The 21,306-nt window shown below is 36.8% G+C and overlaps 1 protein-coding gene across 3 annotated transcripts in view; it reads left to right on the top strand.

Annotated features, from left to right (window-relative positions):
* The first annotated feature begins 272 nt into the window (after positions 1-272).
* NSD3 (nuclear receptor binding SET domain protein 3) overlaps positions 273-21,306 on the top strand; it is a 79,437-nt gene continuing 58,403 nt past the window's right edge. For all 3 annotated transcript variants that reach the window (XM_084879729.1, XM_084879728.1, XM_084879730.1), the window contains exons 1-3: positions 273-1,332; positions 11,845-11,916; positions 12,362-12,524. In XM_084879729.1, coding sequence (XP_084735855.1) covers positions 664-1,332; positions 11,845-11,916; positions 12,362-12,524 — 904 coding nt within the window. In that variant the 5' untranslated portion in view covers positions 273-663. The remainder of the gene's footprint in view (positions 1,333-11,844; positions 11,917-12,361; positions 12,525-21,306) is intronic.

The raw sequence follows: 21,306 nt of genomic DNA, 5'->3' as shown, positions 1-21,306 counted from the left end.
ACAGGGACCAGCACCCTGCCTTGGTCTGGAGCCCCTGTTCACCTGCTCCACCATCCCGCCATGGCCAACACCCACCATGTTCCACTCACACCCTCTGGTGGTCAGCGCAGGTCATAGTGATCGGTTGTTTGGTTGTTCTGCCTTTTGGTCTATTTGAATATTAGGGTTTTATATATACAGATACTTGTAATAGATTTTAGTCTTTTTGTAATAGCAAAAGAACCATTGGACAGAACATGAATGATTAAAGGAAGCTTTGAGGGACCTAATTTATATGTGTCTGAACTGCTTATATTGCACATACCAGGTTTAACATTAGAATTATGATCTCTGACTTGGGAAACAGAAAGCTATCTTGCATGTTTGCAAAGAGAATAAAAATTGTACTAAGGTTATTGTGAAAGTAATTGAGATTTTTAAGCATATAAGACTAAGATAAAAAATGTATCTGTGTTGTATTACAATTATATGGCTACCTGTTCTAAAAATATTTAGTGTTTTTGCATATCAGGATATGAAAATTGGGTTCAGAATATTTTAGTTTATTACTTTTTCAATTGATTAGCTTTTAGTTTGTGAGGATATTAATACCTTTTAATTTCCCCTTTTAAAACTTTAGGCCCGATGAGAAAAAGGGAAAGTTAAGGATGCTGGAGCAGAACAATGGATTTCTCTTTCTCTTTCATGCAAGGGATCATGGGAAACACAATTCAGCAACCACCTCAACTCATTGACTCCGCCAACATCCGTCAGGAGGATGCCTTTGATAACAGCAGTGACATTGTTGAAGATGGTGGCCATACACCATATGAAGCTACCTTGCAGCAAGGCTTTCAGTATGCACCTACAACAGAAGATCTTCCTCCACTCACAAATGGCTATCCACCATCAATCAGCATGTATGAAACCAAATACCAGTCTTATAATCAGTATCCCAATGGATCAGCCAATGGCTTTGGTGCAGTTAGAAACTTTAGCCCCGCTGACTATTACCATTCAGAAATTCCAAACACAAGACCACATGAAATTCTGGAAAAACCTTCTCCTCCACAGCTACCACCTCCTCCTTCGGTACCACAAACTGTGATTCCAAAGAAGACTGGCTCACCTGAAATTAAACTGAAAATAACCAAAACTATCCAGAATGGCAGGGAATTGTTTGAGTCTTCCCTCTGTGGAGACCTTTTAAATGAAGTACAGGCAAGTGAGCACACAAAGTCAAAGCATGAAAGCAGAAAGGAAAAGAGGAAAAAAAGCAACAAGCATGACTCATCTAGATCTGAAGAGCGCAAGTCACACAAAATCCCCAAATTAGAACCAGAGGAACAAAATGTAAGTTGAAACATCTTTTTGAAAATTTTTGTAATGTTTCATATTTACTGGAAATCCTAGAGCTATTTTTCAGTTTTTATCTCTTTAAATGTTTCTGGTTACTTCTTCTAATGTCTAATAAGGAGCTTAGATTATTATAATAAGTGCTGAGAAAATATTTGTTGACTAAATGAATGGACATCATTAGAGTGAAACAATATTATAAAACGTGGCACTAAGAACTTGCTTTTTATGTTTCTTTGTCTAATGCCTTTATTTTTATTTGCTTCTAATAAACTTGTTTTTAAAGATGAAGAGTAAAGGCAAAGAGAAGATGTTTAATTATATTGCTTATTTTGTTTTTTTTAGACCAACTTTTGCCAGTAGATACTAGATTCCTAGATTTAGCACTTTCTACTATTGTGTTTGGTACAAAATAACCTAAAGCAATAAAGGATCTCTTTTTATTAAAATCAGAATTTGTTTTTGTATATATCAAAACTCCAAACACAGTTTTTGAAAGGTTACCTTTCTTAGGTAACTAAAAGTGTATGCTTGCTTTTCAGTTGATAGGTTTAAAGCAGAATTTAGACAAAGCCCATATGTTGCATCTGGTAGATATGTTTCTTAGGACTTCTTAAATCAACAGGTTCCCCTCACTGCTTTTTTTCTTACAATGTATTTATTTAAAAAAACCAAAAAACTGGGTATTTCTCCTTCAGAGGGTTTCACATTCTGGATTTTGTTGATTGCTTCCCAATGGCATTGTTTAACAAGTTCTGTCCCCTATATTTCTTATAAACTGGTAGTTAGGTCTAGAGATTCAATCTCGTTTTTGGTTCATATTTATTCACACTCTTTGTTTTAGTAATCAGTGTCACACAACAGTGGAAAGAACCATGATAACACCTAATCTTGTGATCCCTCATGTGGGTTGGGCACCTTCAGGCATGATTTTTTTTTTTACATTATTTTTTAGCCACATCCTCCCATCCCTTTCCTTTTGACAACACATCAGCTTGTTTTCTGCTTTGGGACTATTTCTGCTTTGTTTTATTTATACATTTATTTTGGTGTGTTTCTTATAGTCTACATATAGTAAGACTAGAGGCTCGCTGCACAGAATTTGTGCAAGGGGCTTAGCCCTGGCAGCCGTAGTGGCTGCCTCAGCCCTTTCAGCCCAGCTTCATCCAGAAGGTTATTCAGCTGTCCGGTCTAATTAGCATACTATGCTTTTATTATTCTAGATTATATGATATGTCTTTCTCTGTCTGACTTATTCCACTTAGCATAATACCCTCTGGGTCTATCCATGTAGTCACAAATGGCAAGATTTCATTCTTTTTTGTTACTGAATAATAATATTCCATTGTGTGTGTGTGTACCAGATCTTCATTCATCATTGATGGACATTTATCTAAATTGCTTTCATATATTGGCTATTACTAGTAATGCTATAGTGAACATAGGGATGCAAATATCTTTTCAAATTAGTTTTTTTTTTTTTTTTTTTTTTTTCAGATAAATGCTAGAAAGTGAAATTGTGGGATTGTATGGCAGTTCCAGTTTTAATTTTTTGAGGAATCTCCATACTCTTTTCTATAATAGCTATACTAATGTACAATCGCACTAACAGTGCACCCAGGTTCCCTTTTTCCTCATCCTCTCCAGTACTTGTTGCTTATTGGTTTATTGATTTATTGATGATAGCCATTCTGACAGGTGAGAGGTGATATCTCATTATGGTTTTAATTTGCATTTCCCTGATGATGAATAATACTGAGCATCTTTTCATATGTCTGTTGGCCATCTGTATGTCCTCTTTAGATAAAGATCTATTTACCCTAGCCCAGTGGTCGGCAAACTCATTAGTCAACAGAGCCCAATATCATCAGTACAACGATTGAAATTTCTTTTGAAAGCCAAATTTTTAAAACTTAAATTTCTTCTAATGCCACTTTTTCAAAATAGACTTGCCCAGGCTGAGGTATTTTGTGAAAGAACCACACTCAAAGGGCCAAAGAGCCCCAAAAGTATTGATTAAAACTCTCGACCCACAGTTTGCTCACCACGGCCCTAGCCAGTTTGGTTCAGTAGATAGAGCATCAGCCTGCGGACTGAAGGGTCCCAAGTTTGATTCCAATTAAGGGCACATGCGTTGGTTGCAGGCTCAATCTCTGACTCTGGTCAGGGCATGTGTGGGAAGCAACTAATCTATATGTCTCTCTCACATCAATGTTTCTTTCTCTCTGTCTCTCCCTCTCCCTTTCATTCTTTCTAAAAATCAATGGGAAAATATCCTTGGGTGAGGATTAATAACAACAACAAAAAAGATAGAAATCTTGTTCAGATCATTTGCCCATTTTTTAATTGGATTGTTTTTTTGTTTTGTTTTAAGTTATATGATTCTTTTAACTTAATCTTTATTGTTCAGATTATTATAATTGTTCCTCTTTTTTCCCCCATAGTTCCCCTCCACCCAGTTCCCACCCTACCTTCTGCCCTTACCATCCCCCACACTGTCATCATCCATAGGTATACGATTTTTGTCCAGTCTCTTCCCACACCGCCACACCCCTCCCCCCTCCCCCCCCCCCGAGTATTGTCAGTCCACTCCTTTTCTATGCCCCTGATTCTATTCACCAGTTTATTTTGTTCATCAGATTTTTTTTTATTCACTTGGTTTTTAGATTCACTTGTTGATAAATATGTATTTGTTGTTCATAATTTTTATCTTTACCTTTTTCTTCTTCCTCTTCTTTTAGCATTTCATATAATATTGGTTTGGTGGTGATGAACTCCTTTAACTTTTTCTTATCTGTGAAGCTCTTTATCTGCCCTTCAATTCTGAATGATAGCTTTGCTGAGTAGAGTAATCTTGGTTGTAGGTTCTTGCTGTTCATCACTTTGAGTATTTCTTGCCACTCTCTTCCTGACTGCATAGTTTCTGTTGAGAAATCAGCTGACACTCATATGGGTGCTCTCTTGTAGGTAACTAACTGTTTTTCTCTTGCTGCTTTTAATATTCTCTTTGTCTTTTGCTTGCCATTTTAATTAAGATGTGTCTTGGTGTGGTCCTCCTTGGGTTCCTTTTGTTTGGGGTTCTCTGCACTTCCTGGACTTATAAGTCTATTTCTTTCACCAGATGGGGTAAGTTTTCTGTCATTATTTCTTCAAATAGGTTTTCAGTATCTTGTTCTCTCTCTTCCCTTGACACCCCCTTAATTTGGATGTTGGTACACTTGAAGTTGTCCCAGAGGCTCCTTATGCTATCTTCATATTTTTGGATTCTTTTTTTTTTTTTTTTTTTTGCTTTTATGGCTGAGTGTTTTTTGCTTCTTTGTATTTCAAATTGTTGACTTGATTCTTGCAATCCTCTAGTCTGCTGTTAGATCTCTGTATAATATTTTTTATTTCACTTAGTATATGCTTAATTTCCAGGTGGTCCTTTTTCATATCCTCGAGATTCTAGCTAAATTTATTGGCTTTTTCTAGGAAATTCTTGAAAAATCTTATAACTGTGGTTTTGAACTCTATATCCAGTTGTTTGCTTTCCTCCATTTCTTTCGTTTGTGACCTGTTTCTTTGTCTCCGCATTTTGGCTGCTTCCCTGAGTTGATAGAGTGGCTTTGTGTGCTAGGTATCCTATATGGCCCAGTGGCTCAGCCTCCCCAGTTACCTGAGGTGGACACTCTTGGTGCACTCCTTTGTGGGCTGTGTGTACATTCTTGTAATTAAGCCTTGATTGTTGTTGGTATCACTTGGAGGAATTGACCTCCAGGCCCATTGGCTGTGAGCATCAGCTGTATCTACACTGGGAGAACTTCTGTGCTGAAGACACCCTTATGAGACAAGACTTGCTTCAGTGGGGCTTTGGTGCTCACTGATTCTACCCCCATGAGTATGTCCCTTATGGGTCTGAGGATTTGTAATTTGGATGGTCCTATTTTGACCTCTGAGTATACTGGCTCTTGGATCTCCAAGGAGGTGCCTTTGCCTGAGGCCACCCAGCAAGAGCTTCGAAGAGATCTACGGATTCCTCTTCTTTGTTTGGGTTTTGGAGGTGCCCAGATGAGGCCCAGCTGTGAAGCAGTGCATGGTGCTGTGGGGCCTTGGGCCTTCTTTTGGATGTTCTGGGTTTTTTTGACTCAGCTGTAATTTGTTAGGTAATTTTAGATTTCAAAGGACCAAGCCATTCATATGCAAAAGCCTCTGCTTACAGCTTGGATGAAGCAGAGCCTCAGAGCGGAACAAACAGCAATGGCTGACCATCACTCCTGCCCTAAGAGGCCCCTGGGTCTCAGTGTCCCTTGGTAATCACTGCAAGCACTACCTTCGAGTTCCACCAGCTGCCAGAGACTCCAATTTCTCCCCGTAGGAGTTTGGGTCCCCAAAATCTCGCCCAGAACGAGTTCAGAGAAGTCGGGAGTTTGTATCTCCCTCCAGATTGAAAAAGCCAGCCACGTACTCAGTTGCCAGCCCTCTCCGTGCGTGCCTCCAAACCTGTGCACTTTACTTCTGCAGCTTCTCTGAGTCTCACTGTGCTTTTCTCTTCTAGTTGTAGAATTTCCACTTAGCCAGCCTTCTTGTGGTTCTGGATGATATCCATTTTGTTTTTTAGTTGTAGTTTTAAAGTTGTTGTGCGAGGCAGCAAGTTCAGGTGTTTACCTATGCCGCCATCTTAGGTTTCTCCTCCAGACTATTTTTCATATCTACTTTTTGCTTTATTGAAATTAGGAAAAATTCAATGCAGTGATATTTCTAGTAATCACTCTACGATGAGATTTTAAAACCAATTCTGTCTTTGTTGGATATCTGCTGTGCTTTATATCACTTAAAACTTCAGTCAACTATTATATCTCGGCATTAGAAAGGTTAGATATAATTTAAGAGTTATGGTTATTTTCTTTTTTAGTAAACCATGTGAAGCATAAATTAATATTTCATTTTTTAGGATCATATAATATCTTCAGGTAAGGGAATGTCAATTTGTAGATGTAGAAACTGGCATTGACTGCATTAAATATTAATAAGGCCATTGCCTGAAAGTTGAGTGTTTGGGGGGAAGTGTGGGTTTTTTTCTTATTTCTCTCACTATCCTCTCTTTTCCTCCCTCTTTTCTCTCTTGCTCATTCTTTTCTCCCTCCCCCATCCTCTCCCTTTATCTTTCTCCCTTCCTTGCTACCTTTTCTTTCAAAGACGTGAATTAAGTTGAATTCTGATTAATTAAAATTTTATCACATGTGGAGGGCAGTTAGAAGCTTAAAAAATGGGTGCCATAAAAATTGTACTTTATTCTGACAGTAAAACTTTAAAGCTAGAGCTCCCGAGGCTCTCGCTTGTTGGTATGAAGCTTTTGCTAAGCTCTATGATAGCTACTGATGTGCACAAATTAACATTTTGTAACCTTTTTTAATGGCATTTCCTTAACTAGAACATCTGTTTTTGCTTCATTCACACAGTTTTAAAAATTGTTTTAGTTTTTGATACCTTTGTGCCTCTTGGTTTCACTAGGGGTCCAAACCTTCGGTGTTTAGCATTATAAAGGGCTTAGGAGTGAAAGCTAAGTCCCAGTAAGAGTGTTGACTCCCCCGGACAGTTCCCTTCCCCCAGTACCTTAGGGAAGCATAATGAGAACTGTGTGCCTGCATGAAAAGTTTGGTATGTTTTTCCTCAAGCTGATATATATTCATAGGTTCTTTTTTGAGCAAACAAAATCTCACTTTAAGATTTCACTTTTTCTTTTTTCTTAGTATTTGATCTACAAGTATTTCCTCCCAATTCTGAGCTGTTTGGCCTTCTAAAGAATGGCTGTTATTTAGAACAACCTAAGTATATCTTCTCAACAATGGAAAAAAAAATGTCCAAACAGCTAGGCAGCAGGAGACCTCAGATCACTATTGAAGTTGTATATTTTTTAAAGCTGCTTTAGCTGTTTTTCCTCCCACCAAATTGGAAACATCTGGAAGTGTTTCTTGTTTCTTCCTCCTTGGCAGGTGTAATGCCTCAGGCATGTGAGTGAAGGCCCTGTTCAAACATTGATCTTCCACCAGCACCTCTGGCTTATCCACTAATGCTAGTCTCATTAACTTTTAGCTTGCCGTTTTCACTTATAAAAAGTCAAATAGCTGATTCAGTCCCATTAGCACTACGTTAGGGGTTATATTTGGGTTGCTAATCTCAGAGTATTAGGTCTTAAAAATCCTTAGAACCTGCTCACATGTAAAATGTTCTTTTTGTTCATATTTTTTAGATTTTAAGATTATGAACTTAAGCAGTTATTTAGAAAATTTTAAAACAGGCAATCTATTTTGCCTTTTAACTTTTCTTTTCGCCTTGGCCAGTGTGGCTCAGTTGATTGGACGTCATCCTGTGCACCAAAAAGTTGTTGGTTCAGTTCTAGGTCAAGGCACATGAGTGGGTTGCAGCTGGATCCCCAGTGGGAAGACTACAGGAGGCAGCCAATAGATTTTTCTCACATCGGATGGTTCTCTCTCTCCCTCTATCTTCTTCTCTCTAAAAATCAATTAAAAAATTTAAAAAAAAAATTTTAACCTTAAAATATTGACTTTTTGTTTGTTTGTTTTTTTAAAGAAAATATGATTTTGCTTAATGTTTTGAAAATTATTGTATTATGCGTTTCGAATCCAGCCAAATTTAATGCATATTACTCATATTAATAAATTGCTTGGATTTGAATAAAAGTAGTAGATCAAATTTTTAAAGAATATTTAGGATAATGTAATTTTGTTTCAGCTGCTCTCAACATTTTTTTCCTGTTTAAGAAAATTCCTGAGATTCTTTCCTGAAATATAAATATTTCCATATAGAATCAACTGAAATGGGAAAATTATGTAATAAAGTCATAAATACGACATAAAGTTATAAATATGACAAATTTAGTATCAAAAAGATATTTTCTGTCCTTACTTGATTTTAATTTCTCTTAAGGTTATCTATCCTTTGAATAAAGAAAGTGGATTTTATTTGTTGACATTTTCTGACTCCTTATTTTTGCTTGAATTATATGTTTGATTTCTGTTGACCATTTTGTCTTAAAAACTCCTCTCAATTACTTTTGTGTTCTGTGCTATTTCTTGGTTTATCCTTTTACCTTTTTTTTTCTTTTTAAAAAAATATATTTTATTGATTTTTTACAGAGGAAGAGAGAGGGATAGAGAGTTAGAAACATCAATGAGAGAGAATCATCGATCAGCTGCCTCTTGCACATCCCCTGGGGATGTGCCCGTAACCAAGGTACATGCCCTTGACCAAGGTACATGCCCTGGACCGGAATCGAACCTGTTACCTTTCAGTCCGCAGGCCGACGACACTGTATCCACTGAGCTAAACCGGTTTCAGCTCCTTTTACCTTTCTTTTGAGCTCATTAGAGAGCTCTAAATAACTCCTAGATAGTTCTATTTTCCTCATGCATTAACACATTCTCCAATGTATGTGCAGAGTATTCCCTTTCTATCATTGCAGTATCTTTATTTAACTTCTTTGTCCTTTTAGTTATATGCTTTTCAAAGGTGGAATAAATCTTGGGTCTCTTTCACTCCCTTGCCATTTGTTTTCTTTTAAAGTGAATGCGTACCAAAAAAAAAAAAAATCAATTCTAGAAAAGCAATTTTAACAGTATTTCAAGCCAGCCTGAAGGAAACACAAATGATCTGGAACAAAACAAAAAATCAAGTAAAGATAAGACATTTGAATAACGTAAAAGTTTTGAAGGAAATTCTGTCAGGAAGGGAAAAAAGCTAATGGGGTTCAGAGCAGTTCTTATGATAGTAGGATTCTCTTGTTTGGCAAAGATTAGTTACTTCTTACCTATCTGCCCTCAAAAAGAGTTATAGCGATTCCTTTCACCCAAACACCATGAAAATTAAATGTGGGGAGGATGACTCACTTCCTTGACTACAGTTTTGCTTCCTCAAGTGGCCCTGTCTTCCTGCTATAGCTTGGAAATGAGAAACTCAGGTAAAGGTGTAAGCTACACCTGTAGACTGAAATGAAGCTACCTACTGGCCTATGCAAATATGAACAGTATTTCTAAACTGCTTTATTATTACACTATGATCAGGCAAAAAAAAAAATTCTCCCAACATAGATCTTTTTTATCTTCTTGCTTACTTGAGTGTGTCCTATTATATTAGATATTTATGGTACTACCACAGATGCATCTGATGGAGCTAATTTTGTGCATTCAACAAATAGCTAGTACCTTCTTTCACATGGGCCATTTCCATTATTTTTCTTAACCTCCTATTAAACATTTTGCTTCTCCTCTTACTCCCTTCCAAAATATTCTCCATATAACTGCTAACATGATTTTTTAAAAACAAATTGGTATGTTATTTCTCTACCTAATCCTCTTCAGTGGTTTTTCACTACACTGATGATAAAACATTTGAACATGGCTTACAAGGCCCTTGTAATGTAGCCTGCCTCTCTACTTTCATCTTGTACCCTCTCTCCTCTTTGGGGCAGTTAAGTCAGTTGTAATGGCCTTCTTAAAATTTATACCTTTGTTTTTTAACCTCAGGGACCTCACATATGCCACTTCTTTCCCCCATTTTCTACTAGACTAACTCCCCTTCCTTTGATTTTCATATTATAATTTACTTTCTGAGGCCTTTCCTGAGCTTTGTATCTTAAAGATATACACACCCATATCCACTCCTTACACTGCCCCACACACCCTCATACCATTATTTTTCTTCATACATTTACATTGTATTAGTATATTGCTTGAGTTTTTGTTTAATATCATTCCTACACAACTGTAGAGTTCTATGAGGTCAAGGATCACAATCTGTTTCACTATTGTATACCAAACTTCTAGAACAATTCCTATAGAGTTGTGGGCACTATTGAATGAACAATTAATACTTGGGATTGGGGATATAAATAATATTAGTCTAGCTTATCATTTCCTACCAATTAAAAAATTTTTTTACACTTAGCTTTATTTAATAAAATTTTGTTTTCACAACAGTGTTTTAAATGTCTTTAATTAATTGAATGAGAATTTTGAATAGCTTCTAAAATTAGCCATATTTTTTGCCCTGGTCAGGTGGCTCAGTTGGTTGGAGCATCGTCCCATACACCAAAATGTTGTGGGTTTGATTCCCTGTCAGGGTGCATAACTAGGTTGTGGGTCCAGTCCCCAGTCAGGGCACATACAAGAGATAACTAGTCAATATTTCTCTCTTACATTGATGTCTTTCTCTTTCTCTCTCTCTCTTTGTCTAAAAATCAATAATTATATCCTTGGGTGAGGATAAAAAAATAAAATTAGCTATATTTTTTAATGGAGGTAAGGCCTTATTTGATGGATATATTCCTCTTTCTAAGCCATCTAAATTAAATTCTGTTCTTTGACATGTGAAAAAATTTTTTTTTAAATTTATATTACAAAAGTAATTTGCTTTTTTACAGAAAATGCAAATAATATAAAAGTATAGCTCTTTTCCTCTTGTTTTCCTAATCTTATTTCCCAAAGATAACTGTTCTTATCAATTTGGTGTACAATGCATCAGATAAAAAGTAGGAAGATGTTGGTAGACAAGTAGGTTACTAACTTGATACACCTAAGTAGTTACCATCTCTCTGCTTAGATTTTCTCATTTTTTTGTATTTCTGTAGAATAGGTTTCTAAAATATAGGCGATTGAAGAGTGTACATATTTTGAATTTTGGTACTTTTAAATTACCTCCCCAAGGATTGTAGAAATTAATTTTAAAATAACAGATGTTATTAGCAAAGCAATGTGATGTTTATTATAGACAGTTTTACAAATACAGAAAAGCACACACACAAAAAATCACTTATTCCATCATGTGGTGGTATCCTTCTAGTCTTTTTTTCTGTGCACATAAAAATATTATTTTTCCAAGATTGGAATTATACTATACAAGCTGCTTTGTAATTTGCTGTTTTTAAGTAGCATTATGTTTTTATTTTCCCATGTCATATTAAAACTTATATTATTTTACTGTCTAGTTATACCACAATTAATTTAACAAACTCTACATTTTGAACATCTAGACTGTTTCTAATGCTCACTTTTATAAATAGCACTAGTGTGTATATCTTTATATATATGTTTTTTCAATATACATTTTTAGAAGTGGATTTGTTGGGTCAGAGTTTGAAAATTCAATGCTTTTCATACATTTTGCCAAATTGTTCTTCAGAAAAAAATCCAAGTTACATCTTAGCTATTTCACAGTGCTCATTTTCCTGTTTTCGGATAGGTTAAAAAACAAAAATAAAACCAAAACAAACTAAGAAATCCAGTTTTTAAAGTAATAAAAAAATGGTAGGTATAGCTATGGTGTAGAATAGAAAATGACTGTTATGACATAGCATTAAGTACTGCATAAGTTGTATTTTTACTCTTTACATTATCCAGTTAATAAGTGTCCTTTATTCTCTTTGTTATATTTAGTTTTCTTTGATTCTTTCTATTTATGTCACTATTCTTTGGTTTATCATTTTATTCTTTTTCCCTATACCTTTTCATGTAGAGACCAAATGAGAGGGTTGACCTTGTTTCTGAAAAACCAAGAGAAGAACCGGTACTAAAAGAGGAAACCTTGGTGAGTAACTTTATTGAATACTGTCTAGTCAAATATGGCATAAAGTGAAAATAAAATTATTAGATTACAACACATTTAACACATTACAGTCCATACTTCTTTATTTTAGAAGTTAAACTGAAATAAATCTTAGAACTAGTTTAAAAGAAAGATATTTTCAGTTAATTATTTTCCTTTTCAAAATTTTAACCACTTTTTAATAGATTATGTGAATTCTCAAGATACCTTATAATGTGGTAATAGAAATCACCAATCCTATTTTTAATATTTGGAGTTAGGCTTATTATTTTTCTTTTTTTCCCCTTTTGCTAGTTATGAATAGTAGGTATCAGATAAAAGTATAATTGAAGATAAAGTTACATGGAGAGCATGTTAAATGCACTTTGTATGTAGTTTCTTCTTTAAAATTTCTCTGCTGATAAAGTTTTATGACCTTTTCCTATAGGTTCAGCCAATATTATCTTCTGTTCCAACAACAGAAGTGTCCACTGGCGTTAAGTTCCAGGTTGGCGATCTTGTTTGGTCAAAGGTGGGAACCTATCCTTGGTGGCCTTGTATGGTTTCAAGCGATCCCCAGCTTGAGGTTCATACCAAAATAAACACAAGAGGTAAGAAAGGGTATAAATAGATATTAAGTAAAACGTTGGAAAGAAAAAAGTGAATCTTAAATGTGGTATTTGAATGTGAGAATACACAAATGAGATATGATCTGACATCAAAATATGCATATTTACATCAGTTTTTAACCAGTGAAATACTTACGGATATTTTAACTGACAGAGCCTTTATAACTAATATAGTCCTTGTTTTCTCTTAAAAGGACTATATCAGTTACAGAAGCTCTACCTTAGGAATCTATAATAATAAAAGCGTAATATGCTAATTAGACCAGACAGCTGAATGACCTTCGTGACGTCATTCTGGACAAAGCTGCCACTGCGGGGCTGAGGTAGAGGCAGTTAGGGGTGATCAGGTAGGCAGGCGAGCAGTTAGGGGCGATTAGGCAGGCAGGCAGAGTGGTTGGGGTGATCAGACAGGCAGGCAGAGTAGTTAGGGGTGATCAGACAGGCAAGCAGAGACAGTTAGGGCAATGAGGCAGGCAGGCAAGTGGTTAGAGGCAGTCAGGCAGGCAAGTGATTAGAAACCAGTGGTCCCAGGTTGCTAGAGCGTGCAGGCTGGTCTGAGGGACCCCCCCATTCATGAATTTTGTGCACCAGGTCTCTAGTATTAAATATGAAGAAAGAAATTTTTTTTTTTTAGTCATTAATAATTTTTAATAAATATATGTATTGAAATCTAATGTGTTCAGGAAATAGAATAACAATGCTTGTATAACATAAGAACGGATTTTTTATTTTTTTTAAATAAATTTTTATTGTTCATATTATTACAAATGTTCCCTCTCCCTCCCTCCCCCCCCCCCTCCTCCACCAGGTTTCCACCCCATCCTCTGCCCTTCCCCCCCCCCCCCATTGTCCTCATCCATAGGTGCACAGTTTATGTTCAGTCTCTTCCCACATCCCCCTCTCCCCTTTTCCCCAAGAATCGTCAGTTCACTCCCCTTCCATACCTCTGATTCTATTATATTCAATCGTTAATATTATTCATCAGATTTTTTTTTTTAATTTCCTTGGTTTTTAGATTCACTTGTTGATAGTTACGTATTTGTTGTTCATAATTTTTATCTTTATTTACTTTCTCTCCCGAAAGAACCCCCTTCAGCAATTCATATAATTCTGGTTTGGTGGTGATGAACTCCTTTAACTTCTTTTTTTTTATTAGTGAAGCTCTTTATCTGGTCTCGATTCTGAATGATAGCTTTGCTGGGTAGATTATCTTTGGCTGTAGGTTCTTACTATTCATCACCTTGAATATTTCTTGCCATTCCTGTCTGGCCTGCATGATTTCTGTTGAGAAATCAGCTGACAGTCGTATAGGTGCTCCTTTATAGGTAACTACCTGCTTTGCTCCTGCTGCTTTTAATATTCTTTCTTTGTCTTTTGCTCTTGGATTTTTAATTATGATTTGTCTTGGTGTGGTCCTCTTTGGATTCCTTTTGTTTGGAGTTCTGTGCGCTTCCTGGACTTGTAAGTCTAATTCTTTCACCAGGTGGGGGAAGTTTTCTGTCACTATTTCTTTCAGTATGTTTTCGATATCTTGCTCTCTCTCATCTTCTGGGACCCCCATAATTCTGATGTTTGTTCGCTTGAAGTTGTCCCAGAGGTTTCTTACATTATCTTCAATTTTCTGGATTCTCTTGCCTTCTAGCTTCTGTGGAGGAGTGTGTTCTGGCTCTTTATGTTCCAAATCTTTGACTTGATTCTTGCGATCTTCCATTCTGTTTTTAGGACTCTGTATAATATTTTTTATTTCAGACAATGTATTCTTTATTTCTTGTTGATCCCTTATCATTCCTTGTTGATTCCTTATTAATTCTAGTTGATCCCTTTTCATATCCTCATAGGTTTTATTGACCTTTTCTAGGAAATTCTTGAAAAACCTTATAAGCGTAGATTTGAACTCTATATCCAGTCGCTTTTTGTCCTCCATTTCTTTCTTTGTGATCTATTTCGATGTCTGGGCATTTTCGCAGCTTCCCTGATGGGGCAGGGTTTCAAGGTGGAGCCTACAGCCTTGGCTTCCGTCAGCCCCGCCCTACTCGGCTCCTGAGTCTCAGGGTCCTTCAGTACTTGCTGAAAGCACCTCTGAGAGAAAGGTGCCCTCAATTTTCGCCTGCAACCAAACAGTCTTAAGCTCTCTCCCAATGAGCCCGGAACTGGGGTTCAGTTCAGTTGGAAGTGGGGTTGGAGGTGGCATTCAGAGCAGTCTGGAGCTTTTGTCTCCTTCCCGCCAGGGCAATCCCGCGGCACAGCCAACCGTCCCTTCTCTGCGCGCAATCCGGGACCTCCTTTCGCCGCTCCCCTGGGTCCCACCTTACAGCTCGGCTCCCTATGGATGAGCCTGGGTCCCCGTGGTCTGGCCTAGAACTGGGGTTCAGAGCAGTTGGAACTGGGGCCCAGCACAGTCGGAGTTTTATCTCCTTCCTGCTAGGGAACGCCAGCCAGGCACTCAGCCGCCCCGCCCTTCCTCTTCGGCTCTGTCCTCTCTGCACGCAGCGTGTCTCTGTACCTTAGGCTTTTACAGCTCCTCCGCTCTTCCTTCTGGTTTTCTCCTTGCTTCTCGTAGAATTTCCAGTCAGTCGACTTTCCTGTAGTTCTGGGTAATGTCCATTTTATATTTTAGTTGTATTTTATTGAAATCGTTGTGTGCGGCTGCAGCTAGGTGTTTACCTGTGCAGCTATCTTGGATTCTCCTCCAAAGAAAGAAATTCTTATAATTTCTTTCACACAAGGAATATTTGTTTTATAATTTCTTTCACACTTTTTTTTCTTTAAAGACCTTAATCTGACCTCTCATATGAATTCTAAAAGAAAGCATATGGATAACTAATAAGATGTCTTAACGTGAGTTTTAATAAGCATTTTTAGCCAGATAAGTGCTTTTCATCCTGATAAATTTTGCAGGATTATTTTTCTTCATCCATTCCATTTTTGAATCTACATTTACTGAGCTATTCTTATAAATTCAGTATAACATAGAAGTATAGCTTGAATTTAATTATGTAGCATAGAATTTTACCTTAGGAATCTATAATAATAAAAGTGCAATATGCTAATTAGGCCGGATGGCCTTCTGGAGGAAGCTGTGGCTGCTGGGGCCAAGGCAGGGGCTGAGTCCCTTGCATGGATTTTGTGCAGGGGGCCTCTAGTATTAAATATTAAGAAAATATGTGTTCTAACTTTTCTTGACTCCTGCTTCTGGATTTGACCTGAACATGTAGATTAGGTTACTGATGGCATTTGGAATAGACTTGCTTAGTAGCCAGAGCCCTGTTCACTGTTCTGAGGAGAAAAAATGTCTGAATCTTAAGTCTGGCAAGTCAGATTAGTGACTGGAGCAGTCATATCTATAACTCTTGTGCTGCACATCCAGGAATCTGACCTGATAAGAAAGGCAGTCATCTTGTCATTATAATCTGCCTATTAAAGGTTGGGATAACTTGCCGGGACCGGTTTGGCTCAATGGATAGAGCGTCGGCTTGGGGACTGAAGGGTCCCGGGTTCGATTCCGGTCAAGGGCATGTACCTTGGTTGCGGGCATATCCCCAGTAGGGGGTGTGCAAGAGGCAGCTGATCGATGACTCTCTCTCATTGATGTTTCTAACTCTCTATCTCTCTCCCTTCCTCTCTGTATAAAATCAATAAAAATATATTTAAAAAAAAAAAAAAAAAAAAAAAGGTTGGGATAACTGAAAGCATCAGTAGGGCAGGAGCAAGAAAAAAATTGTTGAGGGGGTAAAAAAAAAATCAATAAAATATATTAAAAAAAAAAAAAATTGTTGAACATCTACTTCTGTGTAAGGCACTGTGTTACACAGTTCTCTTGTATATTTTCTTATGCAGTCCACTTAGCAGCAGCATTATAAAGTACAAAGCATTGCTGTTCTTATGTTTCAGATAAGTAAATAGAGTCTCAAACCTCATTGTATACCCTCTACTCTAGTACCATCATTTATATAAAAAGGGTGTTGGACTAGTTATCTCTACAGGTTTAATAATCTATAACTGACTCTATGAGGGAGATTAAAGGAGCAATTATTTTCCAAGAGGGCCAAGCCTTCTTAAATAAAACTGCCTGTCTATATATTTGCCTCCAGAGGATGCTAAGATATTATATGATGTGAGATTTGTGATTCTTCAGTTCTCTCCCCTTAGAAAAGCATCCTTTTGAGATTATTTAAAGACCTTCACATTTAATTACTGTATGAGAACCTGCTAATTTCACCTTTTTATAGGATGCAAATAAAATGTCAATTTAAGCTTCATCTGTATTTCAAAGGATATATTTAAATTTAGTTTTACGAATTAATCTAATCTGGTTTGGTACCCCCTGAGCAGTCTCCTGTTGAAATAAAAGATTTTGTTTGTATTATTTGTGACAATCAGAAATCTCAGAAATTTAGGTTTTAAAAAATATCTATTCTGATTATATTTCAAAATTTCTCTTTTTCTTCAGTAGTTTTAAAAATAATAAGCTTTCTTGAGAAATGAGTTACATACTATAAGATTCCCCCTTTTAAAGTGTGCAATTCAATGATTTGAGTACAATTATAGAGTTGTGTGGCCACTACAACTATTTAATTTTAGAACATTTTAATCAACCAAAAAGAAATTCAGTATCCCTAAATAGTTACTACTGATTCCTTCCCTTGTCCCCTAAGCAGCCACTAATTACTTTCTACTGCTACAGATTTGCCTTTTTTGGACATTTCAGGTAAATGGAACCATACACTATTTGACCTTTTGTGTCTGGGTACTTTCACTTGGCATAATGTTTTAGAGGCTTATCTATATTGTGGTGTGTTTTAGTACTTCATTTTTTTTTATTGCCAAACTAGAGGCCTTGTGCATGAAATTCATACCCTGGGGATATAGGGGGACCCTCAGCCCATCCTGCACTCTCTTGCAATCCTGGACCCCTCAGGAAATGTAGTTGGACATCCCTCTCACAATCCAGGACTGCTATCTCCTAACCAGGATGTCTGTCTGCATGATCACTCCTGATGACATCCAGAAGATCATTTGGCTGTCTGGTTTAATTAGCATATTATGCTTTTATTATTATAGATAACATTCTATTGTATGGCTGTGCTGTACAGTTTTTTGTTGTTTTTTTTAATATACTTTATTGATTTTTCACAGAGAGGAAGAGAGAGGGATAGAGAGTTAGAAACATCGATGAGAGAGAATCATCGATCAGCTGCCTCTTGCACACCCCCTACTGGAGATGTGGCCGCAACCAAGGTACATGCCCTTGCCCAGAATCTAACCCGGAACCTTTCAGTCCGCAGGCCGTCGCTCTATCCACTGAGCCAAACCGGTCCCAGCATGTGCTGTACAGTTTTAAATGAAGTAGTTATCTGACAGTTTTTGTGAAAATCAAAAAGAACAGCATAAAATTTAATTTTGTTACATAGCACACATGATGCCTGTGAGCATTTTGTGTTGCTTATTATCTAAACTACTTTAAAATTTGCCTTGATTTTACATGATAATCATTGGTTTCCATATTATTATTAAATTCTTAGCATTGGAAGTGTATTCTCAAAGGTTTTCACCCTTAAAATTTTTTGCAAGAGCATGTTGAAAGATGTTTGACCCTAGCTGGTTTGGCTCAGTGGGTAGAGTGTCGGCCTGCAGACTGAAGGGTCCCAGGTTCGATTCTGGTCAAGAGTGCATGCCCAGGTTGTGGACTCAATCCCCAGTGGGGGGCATGCAGGAGTGGGCTGATCAGTGATTCCCTCTCATCATTATCTCTCTCATCTATCTCTCCTTTTCCCTTCCTCTCTGAAATCAATAAAAATATATTTTAATAATAATAAAAGTTAATTTTAAAATATCTTTGGATCACATGTCTATTTTAAGTTGTATTTCATTGTTCAGGTCTCGTTTTAAATTTAAAAGTTGAAAATGAAATGCTTTTTCTGTTTATAACAATACAAAAATATATATGGTCAGAAGTGAGAGGTGTCCATAGTTTGTCCTTCAGATATATTGATATAAGTACTTTTAAGAGTTTGAAAGTAATTTTTTTTCCTCTATGCATAGTGTAAGTTTAATTAATAGGTATTAAAATACATTTTTATTGAGTTTTAAATGGCATCACATTATACCCATTATAACTTTTGATCATAACATATATTTTAAGTTTAAAACTAGATGGTTTTACCTTTATATTATTTTTCTTATATAAAAACATTTCCTCAACATTTTTCTATTGGAAATTTAGTCCATTATTCAGAAAGAGATGTGCTGCCAAAGCCAGTTTAGCTCAGTGGATAGAGCACCGGCCTGCGGACAGAGAGGTCCCAGGTTCAATTCCGGTCAAGGGCATGTACATTGGTTGCAGGCACATCCCCAGTAGGGGGTGTTCAGGAGGCAGCTGGTCGATATTCCTCTCATTGATGTTTCCTGCTCTCTATCCTTCTCCCTTCCTGTCTGTAAAAAAACCAATAAAATATATATTTTTTTAAAAAGAAAGAAAGAAAGAGATGTGCTTATTTCTTAGTCTTTCAGGTCTTTTGGTTTTACATTTTTATTTTATGATTTTCTAGCCACCAGGAAGAAAAGTGCTAACAAAGAGGCATATAGTTTCATCCATAGTAAATTATTTAATTAGTGGAAAAGTTGAAAATAAAGAGTAAAATTAGTTTGGGTTATATATTAGTTTTAGTTTTTAACTATCAAGTCATTTGGGGTTGTCTGTTTGCTTTTGAATAAATAACTCTGAATCTTGGGAACAGATTATATCCTGTGATCTTTCAGCCCTGCTACTCATCACCCTATCCTTCAAACTCATCTACTAGTTTAGGTTATATTTCTGTTTTTGTCCATCAATACCTTTGGACTTTTGATAAACCTTTGATTAATTATAATAGAATCTGTGCGTCACTCTTCTTTCTCAAATTAAAAGATACAGAAATCTGAATTGTGTGTATATTTTCTCTTAGAGGCTAAATTTTAATTTGGTTTCAAAATTCCTTATATAATCTCCTGCTTATTGTCTAATAAAATTAAAATTTTTCAAATCTAAGATGTAATAGATTTCAGATAACTTAGTTTAATTTAGGCATAATACCTATATTTTTCTAGTCAGGATCTGCTTGTTGTCTTTCTCTCTATTTGAAATTCTTGGATTCCCCAAAAAGATCAGTACCTGTTTCTCAGTTGACCTGAGACTTTCTCTAGAATAGTGTTTTTCAACTATATTTGGTAAAGGACTAGTTTTTGTTGTTGTTGTTTTTCATTTCTAGTCTACCATGGACCAATATTTCTAGCAAATACAATAAAATCAACTATTAGAGAAATGACAGGCCTCCCCCTCCAAAAAATACAGAGTATAAGATCCCTAATTATGTGCCACAGCAATGTCAAATTATCATAGGTTCTAAATGCCCACTTTTAACTTTCGTGCTTTTTTTGTCACAGACTGGCTTATTCTAGGAATTACACTTTTGGAGTAGCACTACTCTGCAGCAACTATTCTCAAATGTTTTGATCCCAGAGGCCCTTTTATTCTTAAAATTTGAGGACTCCAAGAAGCTTTGTTTTTATAACTGCCAATACATGGCTGTGAAGAATATGATACTAGTTTGGTGTCACTCATTGCCTCTATTTGTGCTAAGATGCCAGCACTCTTATCTGCCATTGCTTTTGCAATATAGATGCAAATGTTAGAATAGTAAAAAGATAAGTAACATCTTAGTATTTTATGAAGATAGTTTGACTTCACAGGATCCCTGGAAGAGTCTCAGTAGCCTCTACTATTTTATCCCCAGGTCTGTATACCACACAGCTAGAAAAGCAATTTGACCAGCACTTAGCTTTAGAAGTCTAGGAAAAGATGTTATACATTTTTTGGAGGAAAATTTATTTATTTAACTCAGATTTGTTTGTAAAAAGTTTTGAGGCAAATAAAAATAAATTGTGCAACCAAAATAAATCTGATAATTAGTAGAATTTATGGTTTTCTTTCTTTTAAACCTTGATATACTAATTTAAATCATTTGGGGTGAGTATACTAATTTAAATCATTTGGGGTGAGTTTTGTAATAACTACTGGTCACTATTGGGTTACATCTTTGGGCAACCCAAAACTACAACTTGTGTGTGTGTGTGTGTGTGTGTGTGGACTTTTGTCATTTTTTATTTGATGATCTAAAGGAAGACTAGTTACACGCTTTAAAAAATTTTGTGACACATGGGTTGAAAATCACTGACCTAGGTTATAGACAAGATAAATTGTCCTCAAACATGAGCTGCGTCCATGTGAAGGCATTTTCCGTACAGCTGGCTTGTTTGTAAACATGAGGCCCCCTCCTACTTAGCCACCACTAGATACCTAGAATTCTGGTGTCAGTGTTCCATCCGAGAGTTGGTGGGCAGTCTCCATGCTGGCATCCGGCTCCCTCTGCATGTATGCTTGCCAGGGTCCAAAGTGGGCCTTCTTTGTTGCCTCCAATAGCACAAATCCTCCTGTGTAATAAAAGCCTAATATGCAAATTGATAAAATGGCAGAGTGACCAATCGCTATGATGTGCACTGACTACCAGAGGGCAGACGCTCAATATAGGAGCTGCCCCCAGCCGGCAGGCCCCAGGCCAGCCAAAGCGGGTGCCAGTGGGGGTGAGGGGGCCCTCCCCCCATCACCCTGCCAGTTGACCCACAGAGGGAGGTGACCAGCAGCAGGGCAGAGCTGGCGAGCAGGAGGCACAAGGCTAGCTAAGGTGAGTGCCAGCGGGGGTTTCCTGATTGCCCTGCTGGTCGCCCT

The sequence above is a fragment of the Pipistrellus hanaki genome (genome assembly GCF_964339955.1).
Source record: "Pipistrellus hanaki genome assembly, chromosome: 3".
In the NCBI taxonomy this organism is placed as follows: Eukaryota; Metazoa; Chordata; class Mammalia; order Chiroptera; family Vespertilionidae; genus Pipistrellus; species Pipistrellus hanaki.
This window is presented reverse-complemented; position numbering and strand designations above follow the sequence as displayed.